At 40.1% G+C, this 17480-nt stretch overlaps 2 protein-coding genes across 2 annotated transcripts in view; both read right to left on the bottom strand.

Annotated features, from left to right (window-relative positions):
* Positions 1-168: 168 nt before the first annotated feature.
* Positions 169-3755, bottom strand: cgasa (cyclic GMP-AMP synthase a; the record flags this gene model as incomplete). The annotated part of the gene is made up of 6 exons (XM_080740645.1): positions 169-502; positions 789-888; positions 2089-2349; positions 2773-2989; positions 3306-3464; positions 3660-3755. 6 exons carry the CDS (start codon positions 3753-3755, stop codon positions 169-171), a joined length of 1167 nt encoding a protein of 388 aa, XP_080596771.1.
* A 12545-nt stretch (positions 3756-16300) lies between these two features.
* Positions 16301-17480, bottom strand: part of peli1b (pellino E3 ubiquitin protein ligase 1b) — a gene marked incomplete at its 3' end in the record, with an annotated part of 22656 nt that continues 21476 nt past the window's right edge. Inside the window, exon 6 of the mRNA XM_080740461.1 lies at positions 16301-16879. Coding sequence (XP_080596587.1) covers positions 16301-16879 — 579 coding nt within the window. The remainder of the gene's footprint in view (positions 16880-17480) is intronic.

Below are 17480 nucleotides of genomic sequence, written 5' to 3'. Positions count from 1 at the left end.
CTATAACATACAACATCCAGTGCCATACACATTTTCAGCATCGTGGTCTCATTTGAAATTCAACCTCAATCATGATTGACCTTCACATTCTATGGAAAACTGCTAACCCTGACAAGCCATGCTTTACCCACAGGACTACAAGTCAAGCCCTTGGCTGGCCACAAATCATCACTTTAGGAAAATGGGAAAGCCACTCTCCCGCTCCTCTTTGATGCGCGAGGCAAGGGAGGTGCAGCTTTTATTACTGGGGCCTGAAAACAGGTTCTGAGTGGGGATGAAAAAGTTGGGGAGTTTGCCGCCTCGTAGATGGCCTTCAAAATGTTCCAGCAGCATTAGGAAGCAGTGGCTCAGACGAGAGGCTTCCCAGTCGCTGTCCTGGTTTCTTGAGCAGCAGGTATGGAAGAAGGCGGTCTTGGCGTGGTAGGAGCAGAACTTACCAAAGGAGGAATCCTCCTCCTTCAGGAGTCCCAGCAGGTGTTTCAGAAGCTTCAAACAGTCCTTCCTGAAACACAGGAAAATAAGTAATTTGACTGTTCTATTTGACACTGTTTACAACTTATACCATTCTTATTTTTCATTCATAACTCCATCCCTTCAACTATATTCCAGTAATTCCACACAGTGTCCTGTTAACCAGAAGGTCAAGTGTTTAATTTCTGACCATCCTTGTTAAAGTATCCATCACGTACAGTAGCGCTTACGGCTGTCAATACACTCTGACACTCCTGATGAAATAGTGACTTGAAATAGTGTGTGTTCATTTAATTCTGAGAGTTCCTAAACACTACCTGCAGCAGCGTGGCTTGCCAGTCTCACAACATGTCTTCACAGACCCATGATTTTTCACAATTTCCTTTTCCACATGTGAAAAGGAGATCCGCCAAACATCTGTTATTAATGGAAAAAGAAGAGAATTTAATGTCAGACTTATACAGTATATTGATTCATATAGGACATATGTATATACATTCCGTTAGACGGGTGGAGTTTACCTTACACCTGTTAAACAGTATTGTGATTCTGTGTACAGATGCAGACTAATAAACAGTGTGTTCTTAATAACCTTTGATTAATTAGGCCTAATGATGCCCATATTGGTTCAAACAACTTCAAATGTAATATTTTTGTAAAAACAATTACAAGTTATTTATTCTTTTGAAAGCTTCCCCAGACAACGAAACGAATATGCAGCATTTAACATCATAAAAGGCATTTTCAGCTCCACATTCAAAGAAATATAGAATAATCTATCTGCAAAAACTGATATACAGATATAATTTTGTTATCAGCTTGATACTGATACAGCATTTTTAAGGCAGATATTACTGACTGTGTGTGTGTGTGTGTGTGTGTGTGTGTGTGTGTGTGTGTGTGTGTTTGTGTGTAAAAATATTGTGTATAAAAATATTATCTGTTGGAGACTGATTGTAAACTTATTTTGAGGAACGAAGATAAAATCTATAAAGAATATGGTTTCCCAAAAGCTATCAGCTGATATTGGCCAATACAACTTCCTCTTGCTCTGTCCTTCAATGATGAAAAGCTCTGAGGTTTCATTTTGTGTGAAGTGAACCTTTCCTGTGGTGAAAATAAATGAACTAGCTTTTGTCTCCTACACTGTGATTATGAGAAAATGTTTAACCTTTTTACCTGTATAGCAAGAAACTGATGTGTTAATATTTCTTTAAGTCTCTATCTTGACTGAGCTTTTTTCATTTCTTAATTGTACCTACAGTATAGCACTTCTACAGTAGGCTATAGGTCATTGTTACATAGTAAAATCCAGCGTGTAACAAAACAATGCCTCTTTAATAGCTACCCTTAGAGCTCTACTGTACTTCATATTAAATCAACACTCCAGAGTTTTAATGTGCAGGAAACAGAACTACTACTACTACATAATATACAGTAGGCCTATCTATTGGTTGCATAATGTGGCTCTGCCTGTACATTTCTAGAAGTTGTTTCTGACTCATGTTTCATGGTGTCAGAAATTGCCTAAAAAATGGAAGTAACTTTGGCAGATATGACTTATATTCATTGGAATACCTTTTAAGTTAAGGGAGTAGCTTTGGTGGCACAGCTTACCTTTAGCAAGTACCCCGTCACGTTCAGCCATACTCCTGCCTTCATGCTTTGGGACCAGGTAGTACGGCTTAAGCTTGTGATGTTGCTTCACTTTTTTCCCGAGCCAGCCGTCTATTTGAAAGCCTTCCTTGGTGAATGCTGGCCAGCTTGTTTGCACTTCAATCCCAAGGACAACATCTAAGGAAATGGGGACCGGTCCGACTCCTGTTATCGTTAAAGTTACTGCTGGGCATCCTTTCTTTTTCCTTTCAATCTCCACATCTGAAAAAATAAAAAAGTGACGAGAAATAATAGGAGCATTCTGTTAATGACATAATGGTTAAGAAGATGCGTGCCTCTGGAACTACATTGTAGCCTAAGCCGCTGGTTGAGGATGGAGCATCACCTACTGTACAGTACTTTACTACATTACTCTCCTGCAGAGTGGACTGAACAAATATTGACCTCTTTCACAACTGTTTATCATGCTTTTCAATGATTGGATTATTTTGGTGTTAAAGCACTAATAGTGCTTACATTCTCACCCTGCTCAAAAATGTCCATCTACCTGCCATTGAGCAAGGCAGTTAAGCCTCAACCACTATAGTGAAGTTGCTGAACAGTAGAACACTGCCTTTACTGTAAATGTTTTAAGGTGTGTGAATATTTGTGTTGTCCTTTGATGGTTTTATACTAGTTACTCACCTTTCCTCATCTCCACGCATTTCTTCACTTCTTGCCTGAACTCCTTGAGCATTTCATAGGCAGATAACGTGTTGTCATCTTGCATGAAGCGTTTTAGGGGGCTCTCTCCGCGTTTTAATGCCACACTATAAAACGCCCCATCATCTCCAAAAGGTTGGATGTCCACTCGGTCAATGGGAACGGTCATCATCACATCAAACTCATCCGGATTGGAGATCTAGAAGTTAAAATCACAGCATTCATTATGTGTGGAATCCAAAGTCCTTCACAGTATATCCTTCCTAACATAAGTGCCTATTGTCTTATACGGGTGGCTCCAGAGGGAACTGAACCCCTAGTCATTGTGCTGGTGTCTTGCACACAAGCCATTTAGCAATGCAGAGAATGGAAGATCAAACTCTGGTGTATTACATTACTTGCCAGTGACTTACACAGGTAATATCTGCTGCTATATTATAGCCGGAATTAAGCAGTAAATGACAGAAAATGACACATCTGCGGAAGGGAAAAGAATTCCGCTTCAGGTGACTCACCTTCAAATTCTCATAGTAGCTTCCCGTGCGCAGGTCACTCATGTCTTTGAAACATGGTGTGTTCTTTTTCATATGATCCAATATGTCCTCTATGATGGGATTGATGATCCTTGCTGCCTCTGACTGCGACACCTTTTTGATTTTCAGTTTTATCAGGGTCTGGTGAAGGACTTTATCAACAGATTTATCTTTAGAAATTAAACTTGGCACAGAATCCTGTCTGATGGTGGTTGTCTTTTGCTCCTTTGGTGATTTTTTGCTCTTGCCAGCACATGTTGCTGCTGTCTTTGGTGTAGCACAAGCCTCCACTAGGCATGTTTCTGGTAGTGCACACATATCTCTTTTGGCACTCACTCCTGGCTTCTCCTTATCAATGTGTTTCGCCGGTTTCTGCTCCCTCTGTTTTGGTTTATTTTCCTCCTCCAGGACTTGACTCTTCTTTTCCTCCATGTAGCCTTTCCCTGAACATCTCAATGCTCTTTTAGTCTCCACAGGCTTACATACCTCCGGGTTCTTTGCCTTGTGCGGTCTCCCTCTGCCAGTCATGATTTTGCAAAGAGAGAAATGAAAGACCTGTCAGCTTTCGCGCCAGACAGTTAAGCAAGTAATTTCCGTGTTCAGCACTGGAGTTCCCCTTTACAGCTGACGACACAATTTGAGGAATGTTCAACAATGTCTTCAAAGGTTCAAGAGTTGCCCTTCTGATAGACATTAATCTCTTTAATATCAAAGATCTCACAGGAATTTGAATGAAAGCATTTATTACTTAAAGTTCGGGTCTATAAGGCATTATAACAATGTTTATAACATTATAAGTGCTGGTCATAATGTATTATAAACTCAGTGGAACAGCACTTTCTTAACTTAGTTAGAAAGTATCTTTGTTATAAGTGGTTATGGATAATTATAAACATTTGGGTTGGATTATAATGGACATGACCTCACAGTAAAGTGTTACCTGTTAGTTATAATGTGCTGCTCCAATTACTTTATAATGCATTTTGATCAGCACTTAGAAATTATCTTATTATATACTTCATAAACCTTGTTATAAGTTGTTATGCATAAACATTTATAACAAGTGTTATAATGCCTTATAAGTGCATTATAATGCATCAGAAATGTGGTGATAATTGGATCATTCTATAATTATATCCTATAGAATAGATCCAATTAATATAAATTCTTACCATAAAGTCCTCTGGAAGTTCATGGAGATAAGCAAAGTCAATGGCCCAATTCCCAAATGAACAGCTACACCTTGTGGACACAGCAGTATACTGTATGTAAAGATAAACATAATTCACCAATTCAATCTGTACTAACAGAGACAGCTTTGGTACTACTAATCAACCTCTGAGACATCTTGTATTATATTGTCATGTAACATGGTATGGGTCCACCAAATATGTTGATTGGGGTCAAAAGTAAGAGGGGGCAAATGTAACACACTCACTAATTCTAAATCAGAAATAAGCTTCTCTCTTCCTATGGAAGAGTAGAATGATCATTTCAATGTGCAGTATTTTCATTCTGCTGTCTAAAGTTTAGATGACAGCAAATGTAAACTTAGCTGAATTGTATATTTGTTATTGGTCACAAATTAAGTTTAACAGCCTATGGTAAATACTTTTATGTTAGAAAATGAATGTAGGCCTAGTAACAATATAACATTATTTAAAAAAGAAATTATTGAAATATAATGTGTTATGTTACTTGGGCGTCCACCTTTCTTTGACGACGGCTTGCCAGATAGCATTGTTGATTGATTGATTGATTGATTGATTGATTGATTGATTGATTGATTGATTGAAGACTTTATTAGAAGTTTGCATAGGAAAAGGTACAGTTTCATGACGGTACAGTTCACTGGTACAAGGTCTAGCTACTAAAAGGAGATCCTAGAAAAGACTAAGCTTATTTCCACAGGAAACCATTTAAGTATCTCATAACATTGAATGACAGACAAATAGAACACAGTACTATGCAGTAGATATGTAAATAAAATAAAATGAAAGAACAAAAAAAAAGAAAACAGTAGGCCTAAGTCTAAAAACAAACAGTAGCCTATATACATCGTTACTTACAATGATCGTTAATATGAAATATTCCATATTGACCAAACAGTTTTGGAACAAGCTGGGCCAAACTGACGAAAGTTGGTATGTTTTGACAAATCTGCAGACAAAACCAAAAATAGCCTATGTTTTAAATTTAAAAAAATTGCATTTCAAGTCTATGTCGTTTAATAGCTAGCCTACAAAATGCATATCCACTTCCCAACCGGGGTCTGATCAAGGTCCTCCCCCAATAACTTAATCTTAACATTATATATTTTCATGTGTTTCATAGCCTAATGGTTGCATGATGTTGCAAGGCCAACACAGAGTACATTTGAAATAAGCCATCGGTGTTAAAATACAAAATATTAAATTATACAAAAGCACCTGAGGAGTTCTGTAGTGGGAGATGGTCCAGTAGTCTAAAGATCAGACTCTCAGTGCTGAGGTTCCATGTTAAAATCTTAGTCCTCCTCATACATTTATGCTGTAGCCTACTTTGACATTTTCAAGGTTAAAATACAAAAGAAGAACTCAAAAGCGCCTGAACAAACCTGGACGTGGGATATGGTGTAGCGGATTATGGTGTGTTATCATCATCATCATCATCATCATCATCATCATCATCATCATCATATTAATGACACTTTAAATGTTGTCAGAGTTGATGTTTGATCTCTTAACCTTGACATTTATACCAAGAAGCAATGTTATTGTGTATTCAGGTGTCAATCAACTCTAGACAAGACAACCTAGTAGTTACAAGAGGGGGTGGGGCTAAAAGGAAAGCAGGAAGGAAACAATCTGACAGTGCAACCACGTGTTGAAAACAGAGATGTTTATGAATTAAATAATCTGGTAAATGTTGTCACCAAATGAAGCGGGCCAGGGATAATAAACCAGTGTGGATATATAAGCATGTCTGTGTATTTGGAGCTGGGGTTTCAGCTCAGTATTTCTACCACCAGTAAGAGCACAAATAGGCCAAAAGTTTGTTTTACCAATTATCAAGACATACGGGCAGTTGACAGTTTGCCATGGTTACTCATTGAAGTTGAATCTCCATATAAGGAGACATAAGTTGCTCATACCATAGCAACCATGTTTTTTACAGGGCCTGGGATTGATGACATCAGAAATCTCCATATATGGGCATGAAAGGGATTTTGTTTCTGGAAATATGTCTGTGGGGTGCCACATTTGGAATAAAACACTTACATCACACATCTGGATATCCATACAGCCCATCTAGTTTGCCTGTGTCCATTTATGCCCATATATCTGATGACATTGGGACAATGATCTCCATATATGGGCATAAAACTTATGTTAATTAGTAAAGCCTGGGGATCTCCATATATGGGCATGAGGGGTACCCTAAAAGGGCATCATCTGGGAATAGCAAATATAGTTATCCTAGAAAGTGAAAATCTTACATCAAAGGCCATAACTACCTACCTACCACCATACTGCATTCCTCATTAAACTACCTACCAGTAAGATGCCTATAGGGAGAAAAGCAAAGGGCGAGGTTGCACCATTTCTTGGTCTTCTGGCCAGTGATGTATATCGGACCATTTAACCATATATGGAGACATCTGGTACCCAAAGATATTCACAGATATGGGCTTAATATTGATGACATAAGGGATCTCCATATATGGGCGTAAAAGGGATTTGGTTCCCCTGGCATCACAGGGATCTCCATATATGGGCATAAAATGGATTTGGTTACCCTGGCAACACGGGGATCTCCATATCTCCATATATGGGCATAAAAGGGATTTGGTTCCCCTGGCATCACAGGGATCTCCATATATGGGCATAAAAGGGATTTGGTTCCCCTGACATTACAGTGATGTCAGTGGCTGGTTCTACAGAGGGGATCTCCATTTATGGGCATAAAAGGGAATGTATGTATGATGATGTCAGATATCATAGACGTCATAGGACTTTCACATAACGAATAACTGAGTAAGCATGTAAACCCGTAAAATCTATATTTGGGCATGGCTGATTTATGACCTCATCATGATGACACGAGCAAACACATCTGAATTGTATAAATGATCAGTGCAGAAACCAACAGAAGTATTTGACCAAGACTCTTCGATTTAAACATCAACAAAGGTGTGACGTTTGTTGATGGTCACAAAGGTGTGACGGACGGACGGACGGACGGACGGACGGACGGACAGACGGCCGGTGGAGGTTTTCATAGTAAACTGCTCCCTGACGGTCGCAATAACCAGCTGACATTAATTAATAACTAGCAGATGGACTGTGGCTGGTCAACACACTATCCTGGAGGAGAGTTTGGGAGACATTTCAACAGGTTTCTGTGAGTATGGACGCTGTCTGATAATTCAGCCCTAGAATGGCTGTGATGATATCACTTACATTTCACAATGTCACCGACACAGGAGGGCATAGGAGTGATCTATGGCTTTATACTGTATATGGAATATATTACATGAATGCAATGTAATATCACAGCCACTCTAGGATTACAGAGACCTTTAACAGTGTTGTGGTGTTTTGAATAGTGTGCTTCAGCACCTGCTACCAAAGCTGTGCAGTAGAGGTGATCAGGACTTGTCACTGCATACTAGTCAATCAGACAGACAGACAGACAGACAGACAGACAGACAGACAGACAGACAGACAGACAGACAGACAGACAGACAGTCAGTCAGTCAGTCAGTCAGTCAGTCAGTCAGTCAGTCAGTCAGTCAGTCAGTCAGTACCTGGTTCTCCAGCTCAGCCCTCATCTTGTTGGGAAACTGGTTGCAGGCAGCAGTCTGTTTTCAGTTCAGAGGAACTCTGAGCACAGACAATATTTCATTGAGCATTCAGGACAAAAACAAATGTGATTTGTTGAAGCTAACTGTTTAAAATGTTCCTTTGGACTGGATGGGTCCTTCATGTCATGCCAGAATCATTAAGAAATGAAAGCAGAGTGATTTCTCTCTTACATCTGTGATGCTGCCTTAATGATATGTAAATCAGTCGGTTACATTAGATGTTATTGTTACTATTGGTTGGTTGAAATTTCACTAATAGGCCTGTCACAAGTATGATATAATCGCCATCATAATCGTCTCGATGTTGCAAAAAATATACAGTAGCTATGTACCGGTATATATATGATCTATAAGCTCACAATGCATCGCAATGCGACACGTTGTAAGCTTGTAGATCGGCTATATACGCTACTTTTAATTTTGACTATAAAATGATTAAATATGGCCTATTTTGGCCGTAGCATATATTTATTTTAAAAAGCTAAACCGAAACATAATTTATATATTCCTTCCAATGTTCAAAGGTCAAATTCAATTAAATTGTTGTGCAATTATTCGTATGACAATCAATCATCAAGTGAAATGTCACGATGGTGACACTGATCTACAATCTGATCCTTATACTCCTTACTACCAGTAAGACGCCCTAAGGGCGAGAAGCGAGGTTGAGACTGACACAATATATCCATATATGGGCATTCCCAGATATGGGCTTAATATTGATGACATCAGGGACCTCCATATATCACGGAGTGTGACGGACTGACTGACACACGCACGCACTCACATGAGCTGCCATATATGGAGACCCCTGCATGATAGTCAACAATGTGTCAAAACATGCCCATATATGGGCATTAACAAATACGTATGTCCTTAATATTGATGACATTGGGACAGGGCTCTCCATATATGGGCATAAAACATATGTTAATTAGTAAAGCCAAGCAGGGCCATGGTGATTTAGGGCCTGGGTTTGATGCCTGGGGATCTCCATATATGGAGACCTAACAGGGCATCACCTGGGATTGCCCATACTGTATATGGACATTTTATTTATTTTATCCTTTATCAATATATAATATATCCATATACAATTATACATATGGACTTAATATTAACGTTTTCGGGGAAGGTATGGTGTACTGTAAATCAGAGTAAAGCAGGTTAGGTCAGTTAGGGCCTGGGATTGATGACATCAGAAATCTCCATAAATGGCCATAAAAGGGATTTTGTTTCTGGGAATGCCCATATATGGACTTTTTATTTTATTTTATCCTTTATCAATAATAATGTATCCATATACAGTACATATGGAGTTCAATATTGACGTTTTCGGGGAAGGTATGGTGTAAATGTATGCTACTTCGTTTTTTATTATTCCCAGTGTATTTTTCCACCCCAATAAATACAATTCATTAACTTTAAGCCTTGGTTTTTATTTCTGTGTGAGTGAGTGTGTCCGAACAGTTCTCTCCTGAAAAGGGGACTGGTGTGATGTCACACCAGGGCCTATTTCCTATTGGACCCCCTTGAGAAGGGGGCGGTACTTTTTGGGAGGCTATATTTTATTGAGACTAGGCCTATTTGAGGTGGAACCATGAGGTAAAGTGGTACTAAAATTGGAACGATACAGAGAAGATAAGTATGGTGCCATGCTAAAATTGGAACGATACAGAAAAGATTAGCATGGCGCCATAGTATCAAAGACAAATGTGGTCTAGAACCGCAAACCGTGAGCTTACAAACCACTGACATAGGTCTGCTGCCACAGAAGCATGGAAAAGCTTTGTCTAGGTGGTGGTATACACCTTTCGGTTATCACCTGCCATTAAACTAAAAGAAGAAGAAGAAAAGCTTTGTTAATAACCATTACCATAGTAGTTAGTCAGTACCATGGAAGAGCACACAGGTCTTGATCATATAACTGTTGATATGTGTTCTGTATTGCATAATGTTTGGATGCAATCTGTTAGAGAAATGTAACATTTGGCTAGTGTCGTTACAAATCCTTGTTTTATTTTGCAGCATTATTTCAGTGTGTCCTGTTGTTTTTTAGGTTTTACTTTATTCTTGTGTTCCTTTCATTCTGTAGGCATTATTGTTCCTATTTTTCCTGTTCTACTCTGTTACTGTCTTATCTCACCTCCCTGTGCTTGCTAGTTTTCTCCACGTCTCTTAGCCAATCCCTGTGTTGATTGTCAGTTGTGTTCACCTGTGTCTGGTTAACCCTTAAGAAACATCCTCTATTAAATCTGCTCTGCCTCTTGACTAACACTTGAGTCACACCCTGACTAAAAGGGGTTTAGTATGTTTTATGGGAGTAATCTTTGAAAAATGTCACTTAACGTCATGCTAAAAAAATGATGTCTTTCTTGTGAGGCTAAATTGTTTGCATTACAGCTATCAGTTGTTAAATAATAGTACCCGGACCTTTTTTGCAATAAATACATAAAATGGAAGTGGTAGTTTTCAATGTACGTAATGTATTAGAACAGCTCAAAGCAATGCAGTTCATAAGAAAAAAGCAGATATGTAACGTTATATGATTAACCTTTTATCTTGTTTATCTGCCAAAAAACAAAGAAATTTGTAAAAAAAGAATAATAATAATTTAGCTAATCAATGAAGCAATGGTTATAATACCACATTGAGAAACTAGTTGCAAACATAGTCATTTTTTTTTATTCAAAAGTGAAAACTGCAAATGCACTTGATTTAACAAAAACATTTTAAAAAATAACTTGGTTGAAACTGCTATGTCTTTCTTGATCATCTGAAACTAATAAAATGTGCTTTCAATGAACGTGTAAATCTGGATGTTCTAAGATGGTTTTAAAGAACAACCTAAATTGCAGTTGTCATAATGAACCCTGGTCATAAGAGGGTGTATCTAGTAGATTCAGTCACTCTGTCAGGGGTAGAGGTGTTTGCTGTAGATTTTCATCTATTGACCTGTGGGCTATTCTTTTTAATTTAAATATAACCTCCGACATATTAGTAATGTGAAAATCCTGATGGTGCAGTGGTAAAGCAGAGGACTCACAACCTGAAGGTTGTGGGTTTGAATCTCACTACTGGAAAGTCTTCGATTTTGGTCTTTTTAAGGCGAAGCGCATGGAATCAGCCCACCTCCCTCGTCAACCCCTCTTTTAGCTCTGGTAGGAGAGGGAGGAGCCCAACCTTTTCTTCACGCCCTCTTTTAACTCCGGTAGGAGAGGGAGGAGCCCAACCTTTTCTTCACGCCCTCTTTTAACTCCGGTAGGAGAGCCCTCTTTTAACTCCGGTAGGAGAGGGTGGAGCTAGGAGAGCCCTCTTTTAACTCCGGTAGGAGAGGGTGGAGCATAGATAAAGCCCACCTCTAGGGGGAGGAGTTTAGGAAATTAACATATTAATTGCATAATTAATTGGAGTTTAGGAAATTAACATATTAATTGCATAATTAATTATTTTTATTGTAAGTTTTTTTTAGGCATTTGTTAGTGTGTAATTATGTTTGTACCCCATCGCAAGTTTTTACTTCAACCCTTCTTATTCTTATTATTTTATTGAGGCTTTTGAGATTTTTGTTGTTGTTTGAGTTGTTTTATTTGAGTTGACTTTTGGTTTTGTTTGAGCTTTGAACCTACAACCTTTGGTAGATGAACCTTTGATTCATCTTTTGAGCCACGCTGGCATAGGAGGACAATCGGGAATGTTATATTTAACCCACCTTTTAGAATTCAAATGGACAGTGAAAATGTTTATCTTGAGTTACGAACCCCAGATCTTTCGTATATAAACCCTAGACTTATGTCTTGTGCCATGCTGACATGAAGAATCAATCAGGAAAGTAATATTTAACCTTTACCTTTTTTGATGATGTCATCCTTTACTGCATCCACACAATGCAGCAGGTTTCTTGCCAGCAACACGATGAAATAAAACTATGAATTTATCTGTTCACTGAATTGTAAATGCCTGTGCAACAAGGAGAAGTGAATTCACCCGTATGAACTGATGATTTCCAATAAAGCTCTTTCTCATTTCTAACAGGATGCTTACAATTTGCAGTGATCTGCATCCCTGATTTGGAGAGAACTCAGTTAAAAATAGTCCCATCTCTCACTCTTGTCACACCAATGAAACCAATAGCACACAGTAAAACATATTTTTGAAACTTTATTGTTTAAAGTTGGTACAAAAAACAACAACCAGTTAGGCCTACTTGAAACATTCTCAGCTTTTTGCCATTGAAAAGCACAAGGACACTGCAGCATGGGAGCGGAGCTTTAGAGGAGAGGAGGGGAGTAGAGCCAAGGTAAAGGTTAATTTATATTTCATCGTACGAATGTATCGCTTATCAAAAATCTGTTATTTAGGGCAAGCAACACGATGAAGTATGAATTAAGCATAAATGTCTTTGTGACGCAAGATCAAACAGAGACAGGTTTCAAATAACAGTATGCAGACGAGAGTAAAGCCCTTTCTCACGCATGTCCCCCACTGTAGAGTTATAGACACGGTGTCTTAGACAAATCTCTGTTTAGCTCAGTGGAATTGATCAGATATGGGCATAGAGGGAAAACACCAAAACGTAAATAAAGACAGACATTTACTGGTGAGGTATCGTCAGGTGTGTGTGTGTGTGTGTGTGTGTGTGTGTGTGTGTGTGTGTGTGTGTGTGTGTGTGTGTACTAACATAACAGGATGCTAGGTGGATGTTCGTTTGCAGGTCTTTTAATTTTTTTCTCCCTGAGGTGTTAAGTGTGTTGCAGTCAGAACATTGGTGGGGTTATTACCTATTATCAAAGAGAATGTATTTATTTTGTGCAGAGAACCCATAAAGACAGTAGAGATGGACAGTGAGAACACACACAATACTGTATACATACATACATTCATTTCGTAGAGTATCACTTACTCAAAAAACATATACTGTATAAATTAGCCACACACACACACACACACACACACACACACACACACACACACACACACACACACACACACACACACACACACACACACACACACACACACACACACACACACACACACACACAGTATCGACTTGGTTTAGAACCAAAACTCATACATGATTCTTGAACAATGCATTCTCAAGACAATTCTGAAAGCTACTTGAAAAGTCTGAACTGCATGACTTTCAAAAAATTCTTATGCAAGGTTGTGTGTCTCATATATATATTTTGACTAACTTACTTGTATATGTGGTCATATGTGGATATACCATAATGATCGTAAAGAATATATTGTGGGACTCAGCACTAGACATGATGACCTGCAGTTTGTGCACCGTAAAATCCAAAAGTGTTCTTTTGAACTCTGAATACTCAGTTAAATGAACACTTAGGATTTTGCAGTGTGGTTTATTTATTGCTGCTATGGATGGTGTTGCCAAGTCACACCCCCCCCCCCCCCCCCCCCCCCCCCCCCCCACACACACACACACACACACACACACAGTACAGAATGTGGTGCCATCTCATAGTGATAGTGTTTTGTACTTAAATCATTTTAGCTTCTGTTCCCATTGCTTCTTTTGCTGTACTGAGCGCTTTTGCAAATATATTACTATCCGCACACCGCACTACACTGAAAAATATAATGAAAATAAAATCACAGTACTTTATTGAAGTTTAGATCCTTTTTAGGCGTGTGTCAGAAACAAAAAGGTCTACGTGGAACCTGATATATTTTCACCCACTGTTTGCTCCATACACTGCCGTGCCAAAAGACTACCCAGGTGTGCATTTAATATTGTGGCGTTAAACGCACTTTGGAATAACTGACATGACTTTGACCTTCTTGCACAAGATAGTCATCTCTAAACTGTCGTTAAAATGTCTAAAAAGGCTTAAAATATTAGTTTTTATGGGGTTTCATGGGATGTAGTAGAGTTTCAAGTTTTCCTATTCTGCACATCACATCTTCATGCATGAGGTGGATTTAACAGATGAACGCAAAGACATTCACTTAGGTCAGTATATTTCCCAGAAACAAATTTCTGGGGGAATACTATATTTGTTACAATCAAGTGTAGAAGCAATCGGCCATGAAATCACAAACTCAAATGAGCATGAACATTCAATCGTGTTATGAGAGAATGACTAAAATAAATTGGCCACATGTAGGTTTGTTTGTAGTTGACTGCAGTGTTTTAAGCTTCTGGGAGTTCCAAATGGGTGAGGTCTGTCGTTATGGTGTCCGTCAGTTCAGATACTTAGCGAAGTCAACCATGCCGCTATAATAATTATAATTTGATGCTGTTTATGCTTTCCTGCTTTCGTCTAAACATTCTGGAATTCATTGTACTATAGCACTGCATCTCACATCCCTACATGTCTGGAACTTTAGAAGGCTAAAACAAATAAGTACAACTGAAGAGTGCATTTTGTACAAAAGTATAATTACCTTTCCAGCCACACGTTGGGTGAACTCCAAAATACCTACAAATTATCAGAGGAACGGAAAAGCTGGCCACTCATGACTGTGGAGTGTGTTGCGACGTTTACCATCCACGCGTGTGTGTGTGTGTGTGTGTGTGTGTGTGTGTGTGTGTGTGTGTGTGTGTGTGTGTGTTTTGTGTGATTAGGTGCATAACTAGTCTTAGAGCTGAGAGAAAGTAAGCTCACTGTGTACTCCCCAAAACACCTCATACTTGGCCTTGTAGATGTCAGACCTGGACTTAAAGGGAGGGAACGGGCAGCGCAGTCCACCTGACTGGTTAATTTCCCAGAATGCCACAGGGCATCCCTAATTTTAAAAAGCTATTGCTTTGAACGTGTGAGGTTGCAGTAATGCGTTATGGAGAGAAAAGAGTGGAACTCATAAATACACACTTTACAGCTACACAAAGTGAGAGCACACCAGACAAATATAGTCTAGAGATATAAATATGAGAGGACATCGCTACAATCAGACAATTAAACATAGTTTGAGTCGAGAGATGGACTTTTTGGGGCAGGAGGGGGTGGCAGAAAAAAGATAGTACATAAACCAGTGGTCCTCAAAGTGGGGTCCAGGGAATTCCAGGGGTCCTTTATGGAGGCCCAAGGGATCCCCAGCAAAATGAGTTAATACAGCATCAAATCCAGTTTAAAATATATATATTTTTTTTTATTTTGAAAGATTCTAATAACACAAATGTTCTCTTTTGGGGGTTCCTGGCACCCCACATCTTTGGCCAAAATCGTATTACTTTGAGGGTCATTGACATGAAAATGTTAAGAGAACCACTGATATTTATCATAACGTTTCAAATAAACTATGTTCGAGGTTGTGTGTCCGCTGGAGTGTTTTGCTCTATATTTTTCACTCGTTGGCAGGGAGAGCATGTTTTTAGCGTCGACAGTGCCAGCGCTAGAGGGTTGCGTTTCTAAAAAGGATTTAGAAACAACAGCTATTAAACTACTTTCCACAAATGTCTGTTTAGTGCTGGTAGCGTAGGAAATAGGTGCCAAGTGGACACAGAACCTGAGAGTATTGAAGTTAGGCATATTTGAATGACAGACAAACTCTCTTAGGTGGAAAAAAATAAAGGATGAGGCGATGGTTTGTGGGCCATAAATAAACATCTTTGTTTAAGTTAGCTCTTGAACTGTATACAGATGTATATATTGCAACAATAAAGGTGAATAAAACCGTAGTTTTGCATTACGGTATATGTTAGTAGTATAGATAAATACTGTTTGTCAAATGTCAGTTGCCAACAAAACAAAATAAAACAAAACAAAAAAGAAAAAACATCAAATCTTCACCCAGTCAGCAGTGTTCTTTGTATTTTGTTGAATCCTTTTTTTGTCTCTGGTCATTTTCACATGAAAATATAGAAATCTTTTGTTCTTTCCATTCGTGAAAAAGCAATATAAAGGTCACTTAAAAATGAGAAGCAGAAAGAGAGCAAGAGAGAGAACAGTAAAAAATAATGCTTACAAAAGAACAGAAAAGTAAAGGGGGAGAATAATAATCAAAATAAAACAGGGCTTTGGGGTCGTGCAAGCGACATTCCTCTGCTTGGTGAATCATCCGAACAACAAACCCCCCCACCCCATGCCCAGCCCCCCTTCCGCGACCCCCCCCCCAACACCCACCCAAAGTTTTTGCACTCCCCCCTGGACCCTTGCTTGTCCTAGTCCAGGGGTCCCTGGAAGATGAGTCTGACATAGCCCTGCTCCCCACTCAGCTGCTGGGCACAGAAGGGGCAGGCTGCATGGAAGGTGTGCGTGCCGTGCGGCAGAGGGATCTGACTCCAGAAGCTCGCCGTCTTCTCTGAAGACACGTGGCCGCACGGGCTGAAGGCGTGCGTGGGCGGCGCAGCGTCCAGGTAGAAGCCGGCCTCGCAGCCCAGCCACAGCGGTACGTACGGCCCCTTGGTGCGGCACATGGGGCACTCGCGGTGACGGCCCTCGCGGCCCTCCCGCTCCTCCCTGTGGTTGCCCCAGTTGTGGTAGCCGTGCACGTGGCCACAGTACAGGTACACCCAGGGCTGCTTCTCATCGGGCGTGTCCTTGCGGCGCATGGAGGGGAAGGCCAGCGTGTTGAAGCCCACGGGGCACTGGGGCCTGGCTGCATTGATCTCCTGACGCAGAGCCTCCAGGTGCTTGACGGTGGGCGTGCGGGACAGGCCCTCGGCCGTGCGCCACAGCAGCGTGGCCCCGCACAGGTCGATGAGCGAGCCGTCCACCAGCTCCTGGCTCTCTGTCTCCACCTGGACAAAGAGTGAAGGAGAGACAGAGAGAGGAAGAGGGATAGAGAGAATCATTAGAGGGATGGTTTCACAGTAGCTAGGCCAGCGGTGGGCCCTCACTCCGGACGGCCACAATACATATACAGTACATACTGACCCCACCGGTTGCCCATGTATGGGCGATTAGATAGATATCTAATGTCCTGGGCACAAAGTTAAATGTAATTTAACTGAACAACAATGGGCCTTCTTAGACCAACCACAGCCCCGCCAATTACAGGGGTATCTGAGTTTCCTTGTCTAAAAAGGCCTCTTTTTGAGCTCACATTCCTTTGTAATAAGAGGATAAATAAATACTGCTAGTTTGTGTGCATGGCTATGTCCCCCTATGACAGTGATGCATTATCCACTTTTTCCCAGTAGGTGGCAATCTAAGCCCTCCTTTTGTATTCCTCCCTACTAGTGTGTGTGTGTGTGTGTGTGTGTGTGTGTGTGTGTGTGTGTGTGTGTGTGTGTGTGTGTGTGTGTGTGTGTGTGTGTGTGTGTGTGTGTGTGTGTGTGCGCGCGCGTGTGCACGCCCGCGTGTGTGTGTGTTTGGTTTCGTGAGAAAAAGAAAACAGCA

Source organism: Nannobrachium achirus (assembly GCF_963921795.1).
Source record: "Nannobrachium achirus genome assembly, chromosome: 13".
Classification (NCBI taxonomy): Eukaryota; Metazoa; Chordata; class Actinopteri; order Myctophiformes; family Myctophidae; genus Nannobrachium; species Nannobrachium achirus.
Note: the sequence above shows the minus strand (reverse complement) of the source record. Positions and strands in the feature narration are given on the sequence as shown.